The sequence below is a fragment of the Chinchilla lanigera genome, unplaced genomic scaffold (assembly GCF_000276665.1).
Source record: "Chinchilla lanigera isolate Chin_1 unplaced genomic scaffold, ChiLan1.0 scaffold00073, whole genome shotgun sequence".
NCBI lineage: Eukaryota > Metazoa > Chordata > Mammalia > Rodentia > Chinchillidae > Chinchilla > Chinchilla lanigera.
In genome coordinates this window covers 5,057,424-5,073,755 of record NW_004955474.1, presented here as the reverse complement: position 1 = coordinate 5,073,755, position 16,332 = coordinate 5,057,424, and the positions used below count along the sequence as shown (strand labels likewise).

Below are 16,332 nucleotides of genomic sequence, written 5' to 3'. Positions count from 1 at the left end.
TGTTTTACAAATTCCAGCCAAGATTCTGATGCTGGTATCCAGGAACCCACCTTCTCTCGGTTCCCATCCTAGTCAGTGATTGCGCTGAGTCACTAACATGGCCAGCTCTCAGGCCAGATGGGACACAGAGGACTTAGGAACTGTGACATCGAACACTATCGCAGTACAGACCTGTGAAGACCAACTTTCAAGTGGGGAAAGATGGAGCTTAAGGTCAATGGATGATGCCATATGCTTGTAATCCCACCTACCCAGGAGGCTGAGGCAGGAGGATTACAAGTTGAAGCTCAGCCCGGGCAATTTAATGAGACCCTATGTCAAATTTTATAGGTAGATGAATGGATAGAAAGAAACAAACAAACATAGATAGGTCTGAAGATGTAGCTGAGTGGTAGAGTGCTTGCATGTATGAGGCCCCGTGTTTGGTCTCCAATACTGCGAGGGTAGGGGAGCAGACCATTGAACCCTGCTGGTTTGGGTCATTTCAAGTTGGAAATACTTCAGTGTGGGCAAATGTTATCATGATAAACTTTGAAAGGAAAGCAGTTGTTAGCATTTTTCATAACTGCAGACTGCAGCCAGAGTAGAATAAATGTTTCTCCCTACGTGCCATAGCAGTAGCATAAATTCCTCACCATCATTTAAATTAAGAGATTCAAGATTATGGTTCACTTCTTTTGTGAGTTTTTAAAATTTAGTAATATATTTCATTACTAGCGTGCCGTGCGTGTATAACTTAAGATGACTTCGGTAAATATTTTCATTTGGTTAAGATTCTAGCAGGCAATGTAGGTGAATTCTGTTTACTAAATGCACTTACTCTGTGTGACCTTATCTTACAAAGTCTGGCCAAAAGTCAGGGCAGAAATTGGTCTTTCCACTTTGCGCTTGTGCCCTTGGCTTCCCTGCCGCGGTGCCCGCTAACTTTTATGTTGTTGGTCTGTTGACAGTTCGCATGGACTCACGTCACTTTACTGATCACTGTCACCCAGTCGCATCTGGTCATCCAGAATCTGTTTGAAGGCATGATATGGTAAGCAGACAGCTTTATACTATGTCATAGTTACGTCTGGCTCCCTTGAAACTCCATAACTGTAGGCAGTGTCTCCCAGTGTCCACTGAAATATACTACTTGCCGCTCCACTATTGCATGAAAATCACTGAGTTTGCTTACTGTTTCACATCTGAAGATAAAATGCTTCATTAACAACTGGAAACTCTCTTAAAGTTTTCAATAAAGTGCAGAAAGTCCTCACAATAAGCCCCAGTGGTATTTGCAGATACTAATAAACCTTAGTGTGGCTTCTATAAAGAACAGATTTTCAAAAGAATTTCATATTTACATGGAATGTGAGAAGAATAGAAAGTTTGCTCGTCACCAAGCATGTACCAGCTGTGCATTTCCAGCATTTAGGGAGAAGTTGGGCGGATGCCCCTCTGTGCCTTGGAGGAGTGAGTTTCCAGATTCCAGGGGTGGAGTTGCAGCTCTACAGCAGTGTCGTGAAGATTGAGAGAGTGTTTATATTAATTAAAAGTTATGCCTGCCTGGCAAGCGTGAGGCCCTGAGTTCGATTCCTGGTAACCCCCAAAAAAGTTCATACACTTGTTACAATTAGTTGGAATGAGGGAAAGGCTTAACATTAAAAAAAAAGAATGATTATACTTCCCCCACATTCATTTTTAAGCCCATTAATTAAAATAGTATCAACTTATTGGGTTTATTAAGATAAATTTTATAACATGTTTTTACTGAGATCTTTACATGTTCGTGTGTGGATAAACACTTGGAATCATTTGTCTACCATATAAAAACTTTTATTGATGCAGAGCAGTTTCTAAAATAAGTAGATTGCAGGGCGTGGTGGTGCACAGCTGTAATCCCAACACTTGGGAGGCTGAAGCAGAAGGATTGTTGCAAGTTCGAGACCAGCCTGTGCTACAAAGTGGGCTCAAGGCCAGCCTGAACTGCATAGTGAGTCTTTTTGTCTCAAAACGACAAAAAAAAAAAAAGTAGATTATGTAATGGTTAGTAGGATTTAACATAATCACAGACTGGGATAAAAATAAATTGATAATTTTTCCTATTAGAATTTGCTTTAAATTTATCAGATGCTCTGTCTAAAGTGGTAGACTCATTTCCATTTTAAAAGGTTATTTTTCTTAAAAGAAATTTTATTTTTTGCAACTTGTTCATCATAAAACTAAGATTTAAAAGTCCATAACCATAGAAATTGATTATTTAACATTTCCCTTAGCCATATTCTCTTACTATGTTAGTTTATTTATAGATTGTGATCTACTTAATTGCTAGATGAGCATATCTGGTATATTTATTGCTACTGCTAATGTTTTGTCAAGTGTTATACTCTGGGCTGGGCAGAAGTATAATCTAAAGGATTATTATATTGGTTTATTATGAGTCATAAGCCTATATGAATATTTGCTGCTTAATCATTGGGACTTTTTTCTGCTGACTTTTTCTTTTTTAAAGGTTCCTTGTTCCAATATCAAGTGTTATCTGCAATGACATTACTGCTTACCTTTTTGGATTTTTTTTTGGAAGAACTCCATTAATTAAGGTAATGGAAAGTGTTACATGCAAACCACTCCCATAGCCTTAAAAATCAGCCACCAGAATCATTTTTCAGCCACTCAGTACTGCCGTATATGGTCTGTGTTCTAAAATACCTTGACTTTTTCCCCAGCTGCACTTAGCAGCCCCAGGGTAAAAGCAGGGAGCGCATCTTCCACCAAATCCCCCTGGGTCCCCTGCACCTGGAGGGGGGATCATGTCCCTTCCCTTCTCACCTTCCTGCAGGCCACTCCCACCTTCCTGCAGGCCCCTCCCACCTTCCTGCAGGCCCCTCCCACCTTCCTGCAGGCCCCTCCCGCCTTCCTGCTGGCTTCTCCCACAATGCAGTTCTTCCCAAGCAGCCCTAAGAGGGACCCCTTAACTGCTCTCCCTGTAGCTGTTCCCCCTAGCCATCTCCCCAGCTGTCCTTTCATTTGCCAGAGTTTCTGAAAGAGTAAGTTACACCATATTCATGCACTCTGGTCCATGTGCAAGACTTTTATATATAAACTCATTTTTAAAAAGATCTGGGGACCCTTGAATAAAATAATAGAACACAAGTAATAAAGGATTAAAATTAGAGGGAAAAAATACAAGCAGATTGTTGCCACAGATTTTGGTCATGCTTGGAGGCAAAGAAAGAAATGAAATGTGTTAGCCAGGCATGGGGGTGCACACCTGTACTCCTAGCACTGAGGGAAACTGAGGCAGGAGAAACAAAAATTCAAGCCCCGGGGGCTGGGGATTTAGCTCAGTGGCAAAGTGCCTGCCTGACAAGCGCAACGTCGTGAGTTCAATTCCTGGTACCGGAAGAAAACCAAAAAAAAAAAAAAAAAAAAAATTCAAGCCCCTACCTGGACAACTTAGTAAGACTTGTCTCAGAATAAAGAATAAAAATAACTGAGGAGATAGGTCAGTGGCAGAGATCCCTTGGGTTTGATCCCCAACATCATCATCACACACACAAAATTTGTTATATGATTATTATTTTGAGTAAGAAAGAAACAAGCCAATTCTTCATGGAAATTAAACATTTTTCTAGAACTGATTTTTCTAATAAGTGCTTTTATATTGGGATTTCAAACAGGAGTTGTTCCACATATTAGGCAAAGTCTTCAGTAATATTCCCGCACAAATATTGCATGGTTACTGTAATATTTGGGCAAGGACTGAGCCCATGAGTCAGGAATCAAACCTTCTGTGTATTCAGAGTGATATGGGGCAGCGTAGCACTTGTGGAGGAATGAGTGGACTGCTTATCCTGCAGAAAACCTTCCACAGTCTTCCCCTGTGAGGGCTGGGATGTAGCTCAGTGGTAGAGCACTTGTCTAACATGCATGAGGCCCTGGATTCCATCTGTAATGCCAGAAAAGTGGCGGGGGACAAAAAAACAAAAACAAAAACGCCTCTCCATGCAAGAATCCAGCAAAGCACCAGGCAGAGCCGTAGGGATGCTGGCAGCAAGGTATGTGCCTTGAACGCCTCTGAAGCTGCTGCAGTACAAAAATAAGTCAGAGTATACAAGAGATCTGTGTGGGCTGTTCTGGACTTAGAGAGCCTGTTAGGCTCTAGACGGACTTCAGTGGCTGATGCTGAGCGTGGCTTTCTAGTGACTCGACAGGCTGCTCAGCTGTGTGACACTCCCGGCAACTGAACCATTAACCCCTGAACTGACCTGATGTGGATCAGCTTGATTTGATAAGTTCATCAGTAGACACCTGAATTTGAGACCGCTGCTATGTTAGGCAACAACCGAGGCCCAGGATTATCAGCGTCCAGCCAAGAGGTCTGTAAACAGCCCAGGAAGTTCACCTGAAACCCATTTCTAACCTTAGACACTTCCCTGACATTTAGCTTCTGTTAGTGCTTGTTTCAAGGAACTGATAATCACGAAGCTTCTCTGTGATGTCCTGATTCCAGCCCTTCTCCTCCCCAGCGACTCGGGGCAGTCGGCCCCACCCTCCACTCCTAAATCTTTTCCTCCAGCCCCTGCATTGCTGTTCCAGACTTTCTCTCCCTGAATGCCCCATTGACCGGACAACAATAGCTCAGCTCTGAAACAAACAGCATTTATCCTCAGAATCACAACATGATCCTCCTGTCTTTCTGGAGACTGACAGATGGGAGTGGGGGGGAGTATGTGAATAATTGAGCAAATACAGTATTTGGGGCTGTGGAGAATCTTACCATTTCAGAAAGAGATCCTTTTATGTATTCCACGTTAGGAACGAATGAAAATTGGGTGTGCTGTGCCGTGTCCACATATGTGGTCCTCACTCTGTTTTTGGTCAGTAGCAGGTCAGCAAAGACTCTGTGTACCTGGAATGAATATATGTCATCCTTATTCCTAGATAAGCATAAACGGCATAGGATAATTATTTCACTATACAGTTCATAGCCCTTTGAGGGGGAAAAGCTCTGGCAGTTGGAGACTATCTATAAGAAACAAATACAGTATGTCACACATGTCTGGTCCTGTTATGTTAGATGCCGGTAAAGACATTTGCACAAGCAAATCAGAATCACAAGGAAGAAAAAAGACTTTTAAGTAGTTCCAGTAAGAGAAAAGTAAGGAAGATGTGCAAGGTATTGAGAAACTCCTTGGTCAGAGTTTGCATGTCCATGATGTGTTCTATAAGTGCAGTAACTCTTTTTAATTTCACTTGACCTTTTTTAGTTGTCTCCTAAAAAGACTTGGGAAGGATTCATTGGCGGTTTCTTTTCTACAGTCGTGTTTGGATTCATTGTGAGTTCTACTAGGATTTTTACTGATATTTTTCAAATGAAAGTTTGTCTGTTTTAAACCTTAAAAAGTAAACCATAGAATGCTAATAATATATTTATTGAAAGCTATTAACACAGAATCGGTTCTGCATCCCAGGCCCCTGGCTGCATACCAGAGTCACCTGGAGAGCCTAAACAAAGTCTGTGTCCCAGCTTTGTCTCAGGATCACTAACTTCCTCAGGTGCTCTTGGTGGACAGCCTGATCTGAGGTCCACTACTGTGCTATTGTGCTTTGATAGTTTCTTATTGCTGTCCTGCCTTGTGGGAGACATGGGTGCTGGAACTGCAGTATCTGAGTGACAGCAAAGAATGCAGATGATGTTGAAAATTTTTCCCTCTTAATACTTGGTGGCCACATGACTCAGTGGGCGGTTCCTGCTATGAGCTAAACTCACAGGAAAAGTCTGTAAATTATAAAATAATGTTAACTTTTAGTCATAAATAATGAGTATTATTCATGTTTAAAAATTAGCTTATAATTATGCAGGGAATTTGAGTAAGGGTACCATAAATGACTAGATATAAGATAAGTATACAAAGAAATGCTGTTAAGAAGTTTAAAAATTGTCTAGTCTAGTAGAGTAACTAGTAGTAACATGGAGCTTAGAGATAGAGTAAATATACAAATAAACGGAAATGTGCCGTTATCCTGGATTGGAAAACTAGTTTAATTCCTCCTTTTACTTCGTAAATTCAGCTCATTCTCAGGGAAAATTCCAGTAGAGTTTCATAAAATTATTCTGAAATTTTTGAGGTAGAATATTGATAATAACCAATAAGTGGAATAATTAAAAATTGTCTAATCCTATTTTATACACTAAAAAACAGGAATAATCAAAGCATTAAGTTAAATAATACCATAAGGATTTGGTATTATTAAAGATTAATTTAGAAATACTGTAGGACTATTTACACCATTGGAAAAAAATAAAGTTACCCTACAAGAATGTAGCCTTTGAGAAAATAGGAGGGAGATTGTATTTTTTTAAACAAATGCTTTTGAAGAAATCAGTTATTTGGAAGCAAAATTAGTTTACCCATCCTTAGAGTCTCATTTGAGTTTCTACTAACTATCCATGGGCAAAATAATGGCGTGAACGGCTGCAAGGGAAACAGAAAACAGAACAAACTGTTGTTCACCAACTGAAATTTATAACAGGATGTTTTATTTTATGCATCCTTTGCTTCCTTGGCTGAGGACAGCTGGTTTAATGATGCGGCTAATAAAGGAACAATTGAGTCAAATTTTCTGGGTTGGTGAAAAACAGAGGTGCTTTTCACCTGTGTTATTTTGTGCTACCTTCTTAGTAATTTTGAATCACTAGCTAATTACTACTAACTGCTTAAATTAGTATAAGTTTATGTGCAATTAAATCTTTTGCTCTGCTGTACAATATCTTCCTAATTCAGTCCTTCAGCTCTGTAGCTTCTAGTAAGATTGCACATACTTTTAAAAAGCAAGATCTTAGTAGCATGCGTGTTGAGATTAGCTCCTTCCTACCACCGCTGCAGTCATATGGAGATCTCTTTGCTTTCAAAAAAGACCTTTTATTTTTCTAAAGGTCTTCCAAGGTTTTTTTTTTTTTTCATCTGTTTGTTTGCTTGTTAAACTGGAACATTTATTAGGACGACCTTTTAGTGTTAAAAGTGCTGGGCAGAATGTTAATACAAGCAACTTGTGAGTTCCCCGTGCAGCCTTTCTGACACACAGCATGTGTATTTGGGCACTGTTCACGGGCTCCTCTCTGTTCTTCAGGCCGCCTACGTGCTTTCCAAGTACCAGTACTTCGTGTGCCCCGTTGAGTACCGCAGTGATGTGAACTCCTTTGTCACCGAGTGTGAGCCCGCTGACCTCTTCCAGCTGCACAGCTACCAGCTGCCCTCCTTCCTGCAGGCGGTGCTGAGACGGGTAAAAGCAAATGCTCCAGATGTGTGGTCAGGGCGCTTGTAAATATGAGGTCAGATTTCTACCAGAAGCCAAGTCCTGCAGAGTCTTGTTTTTTTTTTGTTTTTTTTTCTTTTTGAGACAGGGTCTTGCTATGTAGTTTAGGCTGGCCTTGAGCTCACTTTGTAGTGCAGGCTGGTCTCAAACTCGAAACGATACTCCTGCCTCAGCCTCCCACCTCAGCCTCCCGAGTGCTGGGATTACAGTCATGTACACCATCCCCGGCCATGGTTTTTAACTTGATGGTGTCACAGTGATTTTTATGTCTGGTTACCATCAATAAAATGTTCTACCATTGGGGTTTCTCTTTTTTAAGCATGAAATGAGTTTGAAAATTGCAAATCACTTGTGTGCGAAGACTGTATTCGCCTATTGATGGTAATTTATTTTGCATATGTTTTAAGAATGTTTTTTAATAATGAGTAGATTTTTACAAATCAAATGAATTAGAATGAGTTTTACAAGTTATTGGTATGAATTAGCTCAACTTGGTCAAAATTCACCAATTCCAAGAGCGTTCACATTTTATAGGATTTTGATTAGCACGGGAAGCGTCTGTTTTTAAAAGTGAGCGTTCCTCCCAGAAGCACACTGCTGCCAGTTCGGGCGCTCTGAGGTCCCTGTGAGGGCACCAGCAAGCTCCCCGGCCGCACCCTCCTGCTCTGTGTTGTCAGGACTGCGCTGCGGTCCTCTAAAAAGGAGAATCAGACCGTGCGCATGTGCGTGGGTGTGCATCTTAGCATTTTGTTTCTAACCAAAATTGGTCAGTTTTTAGAAGCAGGTTAACCAACAAGTTACTTCTTTCACTAAGTGTCCAGTGTCTGAGCTTTCTGTTCCCTGCTGTGGCATTCTCAGTGGCGCCAGCCTTTGACGCAGGGGTGACTGCTGCTTTGACCTCAATTTTTATTTAAAGGGGGTGAGAGGTATGGATTTGCAGAGTAGTCAGACTGCGGAATTCTCTTTTCACCCTCTTTCCCCTCTTTTATAATTGTCTTGCTGATGATCATTTTGATTGTTCCTTATATTCGTATGTTTCCACAGCATTCAGCATAGCACTAAGAGAAAAAAACCAACTTTGCCTCTTCACCATATAAAATTAAATCAAATGAAATAAAGCACAAATTTAAAGTAATTTTATTACCAGTACTACTGGTTAGAAAAGAGCCCTTATAGAAATTAGCTCAGCAGATTCTCAGCACACACTTCAGCCCCTACCACTGGCTGTCCAGTTCCTAGGTCAGCTGGAACGTGCTGTGCCAGCTGCTGGACTCGGGGTTTCCTGGTGCCTTGCTGAGGGACCGGAGGGGCAGGTGAAACAGTTGACAGTACAGACGGCTTGCAGTGGACTTCCTCTCCTGACCCTTAAAGCTTGGGGAATTACAAAAAAAGAAAGAATGTGCTGTCTGCTTTGACTTAGCTTTATGTTATGACCTCCGCGTTAGGAGACATGCTGAATAATGCAGTTAATCCCAATGTCCCCCCATCCCCCCTTTCTTTTTCCTGTGCAGGACACAGTGAGTTTGTATCCTTTCCAGATACACAGCATTGCTCTTTCAACCTTCGCTTCTTTAATTGGCCCATTCGGAGGCTTCTTTGCCAGCGGATTCAAAAGAGCTTTCAAAATCAAGGTATGCATTTGTGTTCTCTGTTACATCATACACGAGCAGGGTTAGAGAAGGTATCTTAGTTGGAATTTGGCCATTATTGGTTGAAATTTAATCCTTAGGCAAAAAAAACCAAAAAAACAAAAAAGAAACAACTGTACCTGCAATTTGTTTTAGCTGCACAAAAATGCTGCCTGCTGTATTTGAGTGTGTGCTTTTTTGTTAGCTTTTGGTTGTGCCATGTGAACACATCCATCCTAAAGTGTCCTGCCAGCCCCTGAAAGAAATGGCCTGTCCCCTGACTATTGGCATAAACAGCAAGTCCTGTTTATTCAAGTACTCATCCTGGGCTCTAGCCATGAATGGTCCGAGACTTAGTGCTTGGCCAGTCTCACTTGAGGGGTATGCGTAAGAGCCTTTGCGTGGGTAGCTGTCCATTCAACTGTGGCTCACCAAACTTTTCCTATTAAGAGCAAATACTAAGTTGTATTCAGCACAGCAGACCATCACTTCTTTCACACCTCTCTCAACTCTGAACTCTGTTGTTGCATATGTCAGTGAGGGCGCACAGCTGGGTCTTAATAAAGCTTTATTTACAAAGCAGGCTGTGGGCCGGATTTGGCCTGTGGGACCTGCTCTTCACACCCTGCTCTAGACACTAAACACTCTCCATGTGTTTTGGTGAGGTTAGCTCATCATGAAGTGACACCACCTAGTCTTCCTTACTTCAGAGAGGGTCAGATGTGTGCCCTGAGGGGTTGGTGAGCCAGGTGGAGGCGGGAAATCAGGGAAGGTCTCTTTGAGGAAAGGTCTGAGCAAAGGACAGTGGGAGAGTCGGTCGTGCAGAGAAAGCGAAGGGAGGGATGTAAGTGCAGAGGAGCCGAGGGGTGCAGGCACAGTGTGGCCAGGAGGGACACATGTGAGTCATTGGTGGGTAGGAGGGTGGGTGCACCTCAAGAGCACAGTACTGAGAGAAATGTCAGACACAGAAGGTGAAATATTGTACAGTTCCCCAGCGGGAGCACATATAGGTTTGTCCTATATGAGAAAGCCAAGGTATAAGTCATTTGAAGAGCAGAATAAAAAACGTGTGCTAGGACATGGGGAGGCAGACGTTGTGAAGATGGAGTGGGGTCCGAGATAGGGAGGCGTGGACGGGACGGAAGTAGGATCAAGGCGTAGCATGTGTCTGTACAGTTCCCCAGCGGGAGCACAGTTACTCCATATTGCAACCTATGCTAATAAAAACACACCAACAAATAAGCTTCACCTAACGCAATGAAACCGACCAACTGAACACAAAAAGCTAAGCCTTGTGGCCATGTGAGAGTTGAGAGAAGGCAGTCAGGGGGCTGGGCCATGAAGGCATCCAGGGTGCAGGCTCACTGCCCCTCTGGCCACTTACTGGGCCCCATGTCCCAGGTAAGCTGCTGCTGTGACTCGCTCTGTACCTGAACACTTAAGAAATAGGCGTCGTAGAAGTAAACTGTTCATTTCAGAACTGTTAGCCCTGTACACCTGTCAACAGAACTAAACCAGCTCCCAATTCAGTCCTGCTTCAACCAAAGGATAGGCTACACCAATATTCTCTCTTAGTAATAACTGAATTTTTCTTTAGAAAGATTTCCATTAATGAAAAAAAAGTTCATTTAAATGTTTAATTAGGGGCTGGGGATTTAGCTCAGTGGCAAAAGCGCCTGCCTGGCAAGTGCAAGGTCGTGAGTTCGGTTCCTGGTACCGGAGAAAAACCAACTAAATGTTTAATTAGTGTCACTTGGATGCTATGGGTCAGTTCCCAAATCCTGCTGAAATGAGCTCATACTTAAAAGATGTGGCTTTAATCTGTTGAATGTGTTCTAATAAATTTGCATTTAGTGGCAAAATTTAATAGTATTTTCCTGATGTACCTCGTGACACTGAAAAGACATGTAAATGTCTGTAAAGATAAGGGCTGGAGGTATAGCTCAGTGGCACAATGCCTGTCTGGCAAGTGCAAGGTCCTGAGTTTGATTCTTGGTACAAAAAAAAAAACCAAAAACGAAAAGAGAAGAGTTTTATACAGGTGATATTCTTCCAAATTCACAAATGTATTTACTTCTTTCTGAAGGATTTTGCAAACACCATCCCTGGGCATGGCGGGATCATGGACAGATTTGACTGTCAGTATTTGATGGCTACTTTCGTGCACGTATACATCACAAGTTTCATAAGGTACCTATGCATTCCGAAACTGCATTGCATGATCACTTTGAGTTCTCATTTACACTGACATTCGTTTGAATGTCAGTGTAAATAAGGTAACATTTCTGTCACTGAGAATCTGCAGTATCAAAGAGACTGTGGCCCCCTGGGACTGTAGCTTTGAGTAATGTGATACAGATACGTTGCAACTGTTTTACATACCTTTAAGCAACTTAGCACAGGACACAAAAGTAGTGTATGCATGGCTCTTAATAGGGTCAAGCTGATGAGGCAGTGAATGTACCTAAGGCTGGATCTGAAATATGAGGAGGTAAGTTTCTCATCTGTGGGCACTGAAGGGATGGTAAAAACTAATAAGAGTTAAAAAGTAGAAAACCATTCAGTCTGCCAGTTATTGCTTGAGCGCCTATTACGTATCCTGGAAGTCCTAGATTTAGCAGAGAACAAAACCAGGGCTTTGCCCTCGCAGCTTGAGTTGACAGATTAGCGAGAGGAGGACCAGAAGTGGGCAATAAATAAATACAGCTTGATAGATACTTGTAAGTGCCAAGAACAAAGATAAGTGGGCGGGTGATTCTGCCTGTGGGGAGGGGTTGGGTGGCGGCTATCTCTGTTTCATAAAGGTGGTTTATTCTTGATAAGAAAACTGCACCTTGTGGGTCTGCCATAAACTTGAAGTTTGGTGCACAGGCTAAGCATGTTGTTTTCCATGGGCCCAGAGGCAGGCCCCTTGTTCATAGCACCTGAGCTCTGGACAGCATAGATTTCATAGAGTTACTTACAAGGAAACTCATGCTTAGAGATCCCTAAGTACATATGTTGAATATACACCTGTAGCAGTAGAAAGATGTTTGTGCTATCTTCCCTTTTTTTGGAGAGACCGCAGCCTTATTAGGGGTTTATCAGTTTCATTAATGTTTTCAAATAACTCCTGCTAGCTGCGTTAGTTTTCTCTGTGGTGTATTTGTTCTGTATATCATTGATTTCCACTTTCATTTTTCATTCCTGTATCTTCTTATAGTTTTAATTTGCTGTTCTTTTCTAGCTCCTTGAGATGAAACCTAGATTACTGATGTTCAGCCTTCTTGTCTGTGACTATAAGCTTCCTCATCAGTACCATTTCCTTCATTCTACAAGTTATATTTGTATTTTCCTGGCTCAGTTACAGATATTTTCTTATTTCCAATGTGAAGATCTTTTTTGACACATGGGCTATGTAGAAGTATACTGATTAATTTCCAATCAAACAAAGACATTCTGATTCTTCTTATTTTGTTGATATTTGCTTGAATCCCCATGTGGTCAGAAACACATTCGTTGTAATTTCAGTATTTATTTCTGAACCTGGGTTCCTGGTTCACCACATGACCTATACTGATCCCTGTTCCAGCTGCATATGGAACTGACATATGAGAAATATAACTCCCAACTTGGTAGAGGTCAGATGTGTCAAGTTCGTGTCCCCTGAAATCAAAGAATGAATTCTAAAGGACAGTGGAGGTTAAGAATAGAAAGATTTATTGAGAGATCGCTCCTAAGTGACAGGTGGAGTCCTGTAAGTGGTTTGCCACCAAGGCCCTTTGCCAGGGGTACAAAAGTCACGATGTGAGTATAACATGGATCAAACTATAATCAACCTATAGGATTACAAGTAGAGCTGCTTAGAAAATATTGGTCCAGTAAGGAAGCAGGTCACCCAGCAAGGGTGCATGGAAAGAAAAAACCCATTCTGGGGAGGGATGGGTCCAGACGCTCTCATCACCCACCTGGGCAATTGATGCCTCGCTGGACTTCCTGGTCCAGGTGGTGCTAATTATAGTGTAATTCCGAGTTACTGCTTATCTCTAGGGAGATATGTAGGCCTGGCCACTGCATCTTTATCTTGAGGTCCGGTCTTGACATGTGCCTCCAGCCACAATTCTGATGTTTTTATTCTTTCTGCTGACTTCCTTGAGAGCCCAGTTCTTCTCTGCCTGTATATTAATTTCTGTCTAACTTAGCTGCCTATAATAAAATGAATGTGCATTTTGCAGTTTTCAGATGTAACACTGTATTTGTCAGTTGGAAGAAATTTAATTAAATCTTCTGTATAGATTTATTTTTTATTTTCTGATCTGCTTGTTGTGTTGGTAACTAAGAGACCCTTGCTAAAATCTCTTGGCTATGGTTATACATTTATTCCTCTTTCTACTTCTATCAATTTTTGCATTATATATTTTGAGATTGAATTGGTACTTACAAACATAGTCATATCTCTTTTGAATTGGTCCTTTCATGTTATAATGTCCGCTATCTTTACTACTTGCCTTTAGGCCTACTTTTTTGGATGTTAGAAAAGCTATAGCAACTTTCTTATGATGTGTTTGTATAGCATTTCTCTCTCATTTTATTTTTAGCATTCCATTATCTTTTTTTTTTTTTTTTTTTTGGAAAGTATAAATACAAGCACTTTATTTTAAAAAGCAGACACAGAAGATTGGTATAAATCCAAAAGGTTTAAATTGCTGCCATTTTGGATAATTCAATTAAGAACCTATACAAGTTTGTTCCCAAGAGCTAACACATCACTTGTCTCTGTGAAGGAAAATGAATTCTAAAAATTAACAAGATTTTTCAGTATTTCAAATCTCACTATTATATAAAAACCTAGAGAGATCCATAACCGTTACCCATATTTTTAATGATTTCTCTTTAATAAACATTTAGTTGGAATTTTTGTTTTATAATCAAGTTGACAATCTTTGTCTCTTAAATTGGAGCATTTAACCTCTTTGACAGATATTTATTTGTTGACAGGCATTATTTAGCTATTAGCGGTGAGTGGATAAATCCTTAGAACTCTTATTTTCAGAAAATGCAGCTTTTGCGGGCATGAACTCGCACTCTTCTTTTTAAGAAACATCTGCCGTTCTCTCAGTAGAGAGAAGTCATCCTGGGCCTCACTGTCACCGCATGAAAGCAGATATTCCTCCTGTCAGAGATGCAGGCTGGGGCCAGGCTGCTGGGGCCAGGCTGCGGCTGCTGGTGCAGAGCATCTGCTGACCTAGCTTTGCGTTGGGCTGAGTGTGCTCAGAGCGTTCTCCTTCCTCTGTGGGCCTCTGCTTTGGATCTGTGCTGTGACTCTTGCTGAATCTTGTGAAGAAATGCAATAGGGCAGGCTGGGCCCTGGCTGAGTGCCCTTGGCAGTGAGAAGGTCCTGGCCACAGTGGGTTGGCAGATGACCCGAGTCAGCATGGGTGACCCGTGGCTGGCTGACCGGATCTATTGTGTAGTTTTTATAAATCACAGATTCCTAGATTAAGTGTTTTCTCTTGTCATCCTCAGTGTGAGAACACCATACAGCAGACCTCTCTCTGTTGCCAGGATTTTGCCCTCCTGCCGCTGGTTAAACAGTTCTGGTTGTTATAACTCACACGTGCATCTCCCCTCTTACCGTGTGAGTCAGAATTCCCTTCCATCTCCTGTATGTGTCTTGGGTCTTTCTTATTCCAGTTTTCTCTCCACCAAATGTAAACCTCACTCTGCCTTCCCTACTGGAGTAGACTTGGAAAGTGCAGGAGCAGCACACACGCAGGAAGCTTACGGGGCTCATCCTTCACCTTAACGTACCAGTGCTGCAGACGCACGGAGGCGCGGGTGCTCTCGGTGTAGCAGTGGAGTGAGGTCTGGGGTCCAGGGCTGGAAACCACAGTCCCTGATGGCGGTAGTGCTGCTCGTGGGCCAGGCGTGAGGTTGGCTTTGTGCACTGTGCACACAGATCCTGGGAGGGTGCTATGAGAGGGGCCTCCAGGCTGGCTGTGAAGCAGAGTGGCCAGGAGGCCAGGCGAGCGTGTGTGCCACTGCCCAGCCCTTCCTAGGCCTCCACCTGGGCCCCCGGGTTCCTGCTGTGGGTGATGGGGCAGGAGGACCCTCTTCCTCCTCATCCCGTGCACACTGGGATCTTGTTTGGCAGTTGGGTCCCCTGAGACTTCCTTGGAGGGGGCTCTGGTGCCTGTTGCAATGCCCCAGGCAGGGGCCTTGGTGCTAGGCCCAGGGTGTCTGTATTCTGTCTCCTGCACATTCCCACCTCCCTGTTTCTTTGACAGAATTTAAGTGATGTTTTTATACCTGCTTTTGGGTTTACCCCATGTCCAGTAGGCTCCTTTCCCTCCAAGATGGGTTTGTGTCGTATGGGGTCTTGGGGCCTCTCACTGTCCCTGCCTCTCAGCTCAGCCCGCCCTCCAGACACTCTTTGTAGGACCTCGATCTTACACCCCTCGTGGCCTGTGTCGTCCCCACGCTCTGTGTTTGAGCCTTTTTTTTGCATATGGGTTGTGCGTTTCTCAAAGCAGATGAGGTCCGGATTTCTCTCCCCCCACAGCAATGGACGGTAAAGCGAGCTGTTATCAAAAGCCGCCTCAGTTCTGGGAGGTCGCTGCTCTGCGCCTGAGGGAGAGGGTTGGGGTAGATGCGCCCTTCGCCCTAGGAAAGCAGCGCTCACTCTGTCTCCCCGCTGTCCCGCAGGGGCCCGAATCCCAGCAAGGTCCTGCAGCAGCTGCTGGTGCTCCAGCCGGAGCAGCAACTGAGCATCTACAGAACCCTGAAGACGCACCTCCTGGAGAAGGGCCTCCTGCAGCCCGCCTTGAAGGTGTGAGGGCCCGGGAGGACGCAGGAGAAGCCGGACAGACACGATCCTGTTGCACTTCAGAGAAAAATGGTTGGAAATGCAATAGATTGAAGTTTTACAGACATAAATGTTTCTCCTCTGAAATTACTGTGAATATTTAACAAACACTTGATCCGAGTCCTGAAATAAGTAGCAAATCGCCAGCAAAATATCCTGTCCTTTTTCTACGATGTGTTTTCTGATGTTAACTTCCTTCACCTGACTCGCCGGGTTTCCTAACTTGAAAGACTTGTCTTTTAAAGAGTCAAACACTATACAGTGAGTAACTTGAGGGTGTCCTCAGATCGTACCTGGCAGTGGGATCTTTTGCACAAATATTTACTTTTGCCCTTGGAGCTGCTCTTTAATTTTAGCAGAGTGTTTCCTGTAAGGCCCAGTAGGAAGTCGGTTCTCCTGCACTTCCTGCTCTTCCAGTCAGAGGAGAGTTCTGAAGAGCTGAGTAGGGTGGGAGGAAGATTGTTCTCCCGGTGCTCTTGCTTGTCTTTCTCCTCCCCTCCCTCTCCCCTCCCTCCTCCCTCCTCCCTCCTCTCTTCCCCTCCCCCCTCTCTCCTTCCCTCC

General features: G+C 43.0%; 1 protein-coding gene across 1 annotated transcript in view; it reads left to right on the top strand.

Annotated features, from left to right (window-relative positions):
• Cds1 (CDP-diacylglycerol synthase (phosphatidate cytidylyltransferase) 1) overlaps positions 1–15,923 on the top strand; it is a 46,403-nt gene extending 30,480 nt beyond the window's left edge. The window contains exons 6-12 of the mRNA XM_013502782.1: positions 951–1,033; positions 2,492–2,579; positions 5,250–5,318; positions 7,114–7,266; positions 8,811–8,930; positions 11,014–11,117; positions 15,612–15,923. Coding sequence (XP_013358236.1) covers positions 951–1,033; positions 2,492–2,579; positions 5,250–5,318; positions 7,114–7,266; positions 8,811–8,930; positions 11,014–11,117; positions 15,612–15,741 — 747 coding nt within the window. The 3' untranslated portion in view covers positions 15,742–15,923. The remainder of the gene's footprint in view (positions 1–950; positions 1,034–2,491; positions 2,580–5,249; positions 5,319–7,113; positions 7,267–8,810; positions 8,931–11,013; positions 11,118–15,611) is intronic.
• Positions 15,924–16,332: the final 409 nt, after the last annotated feature.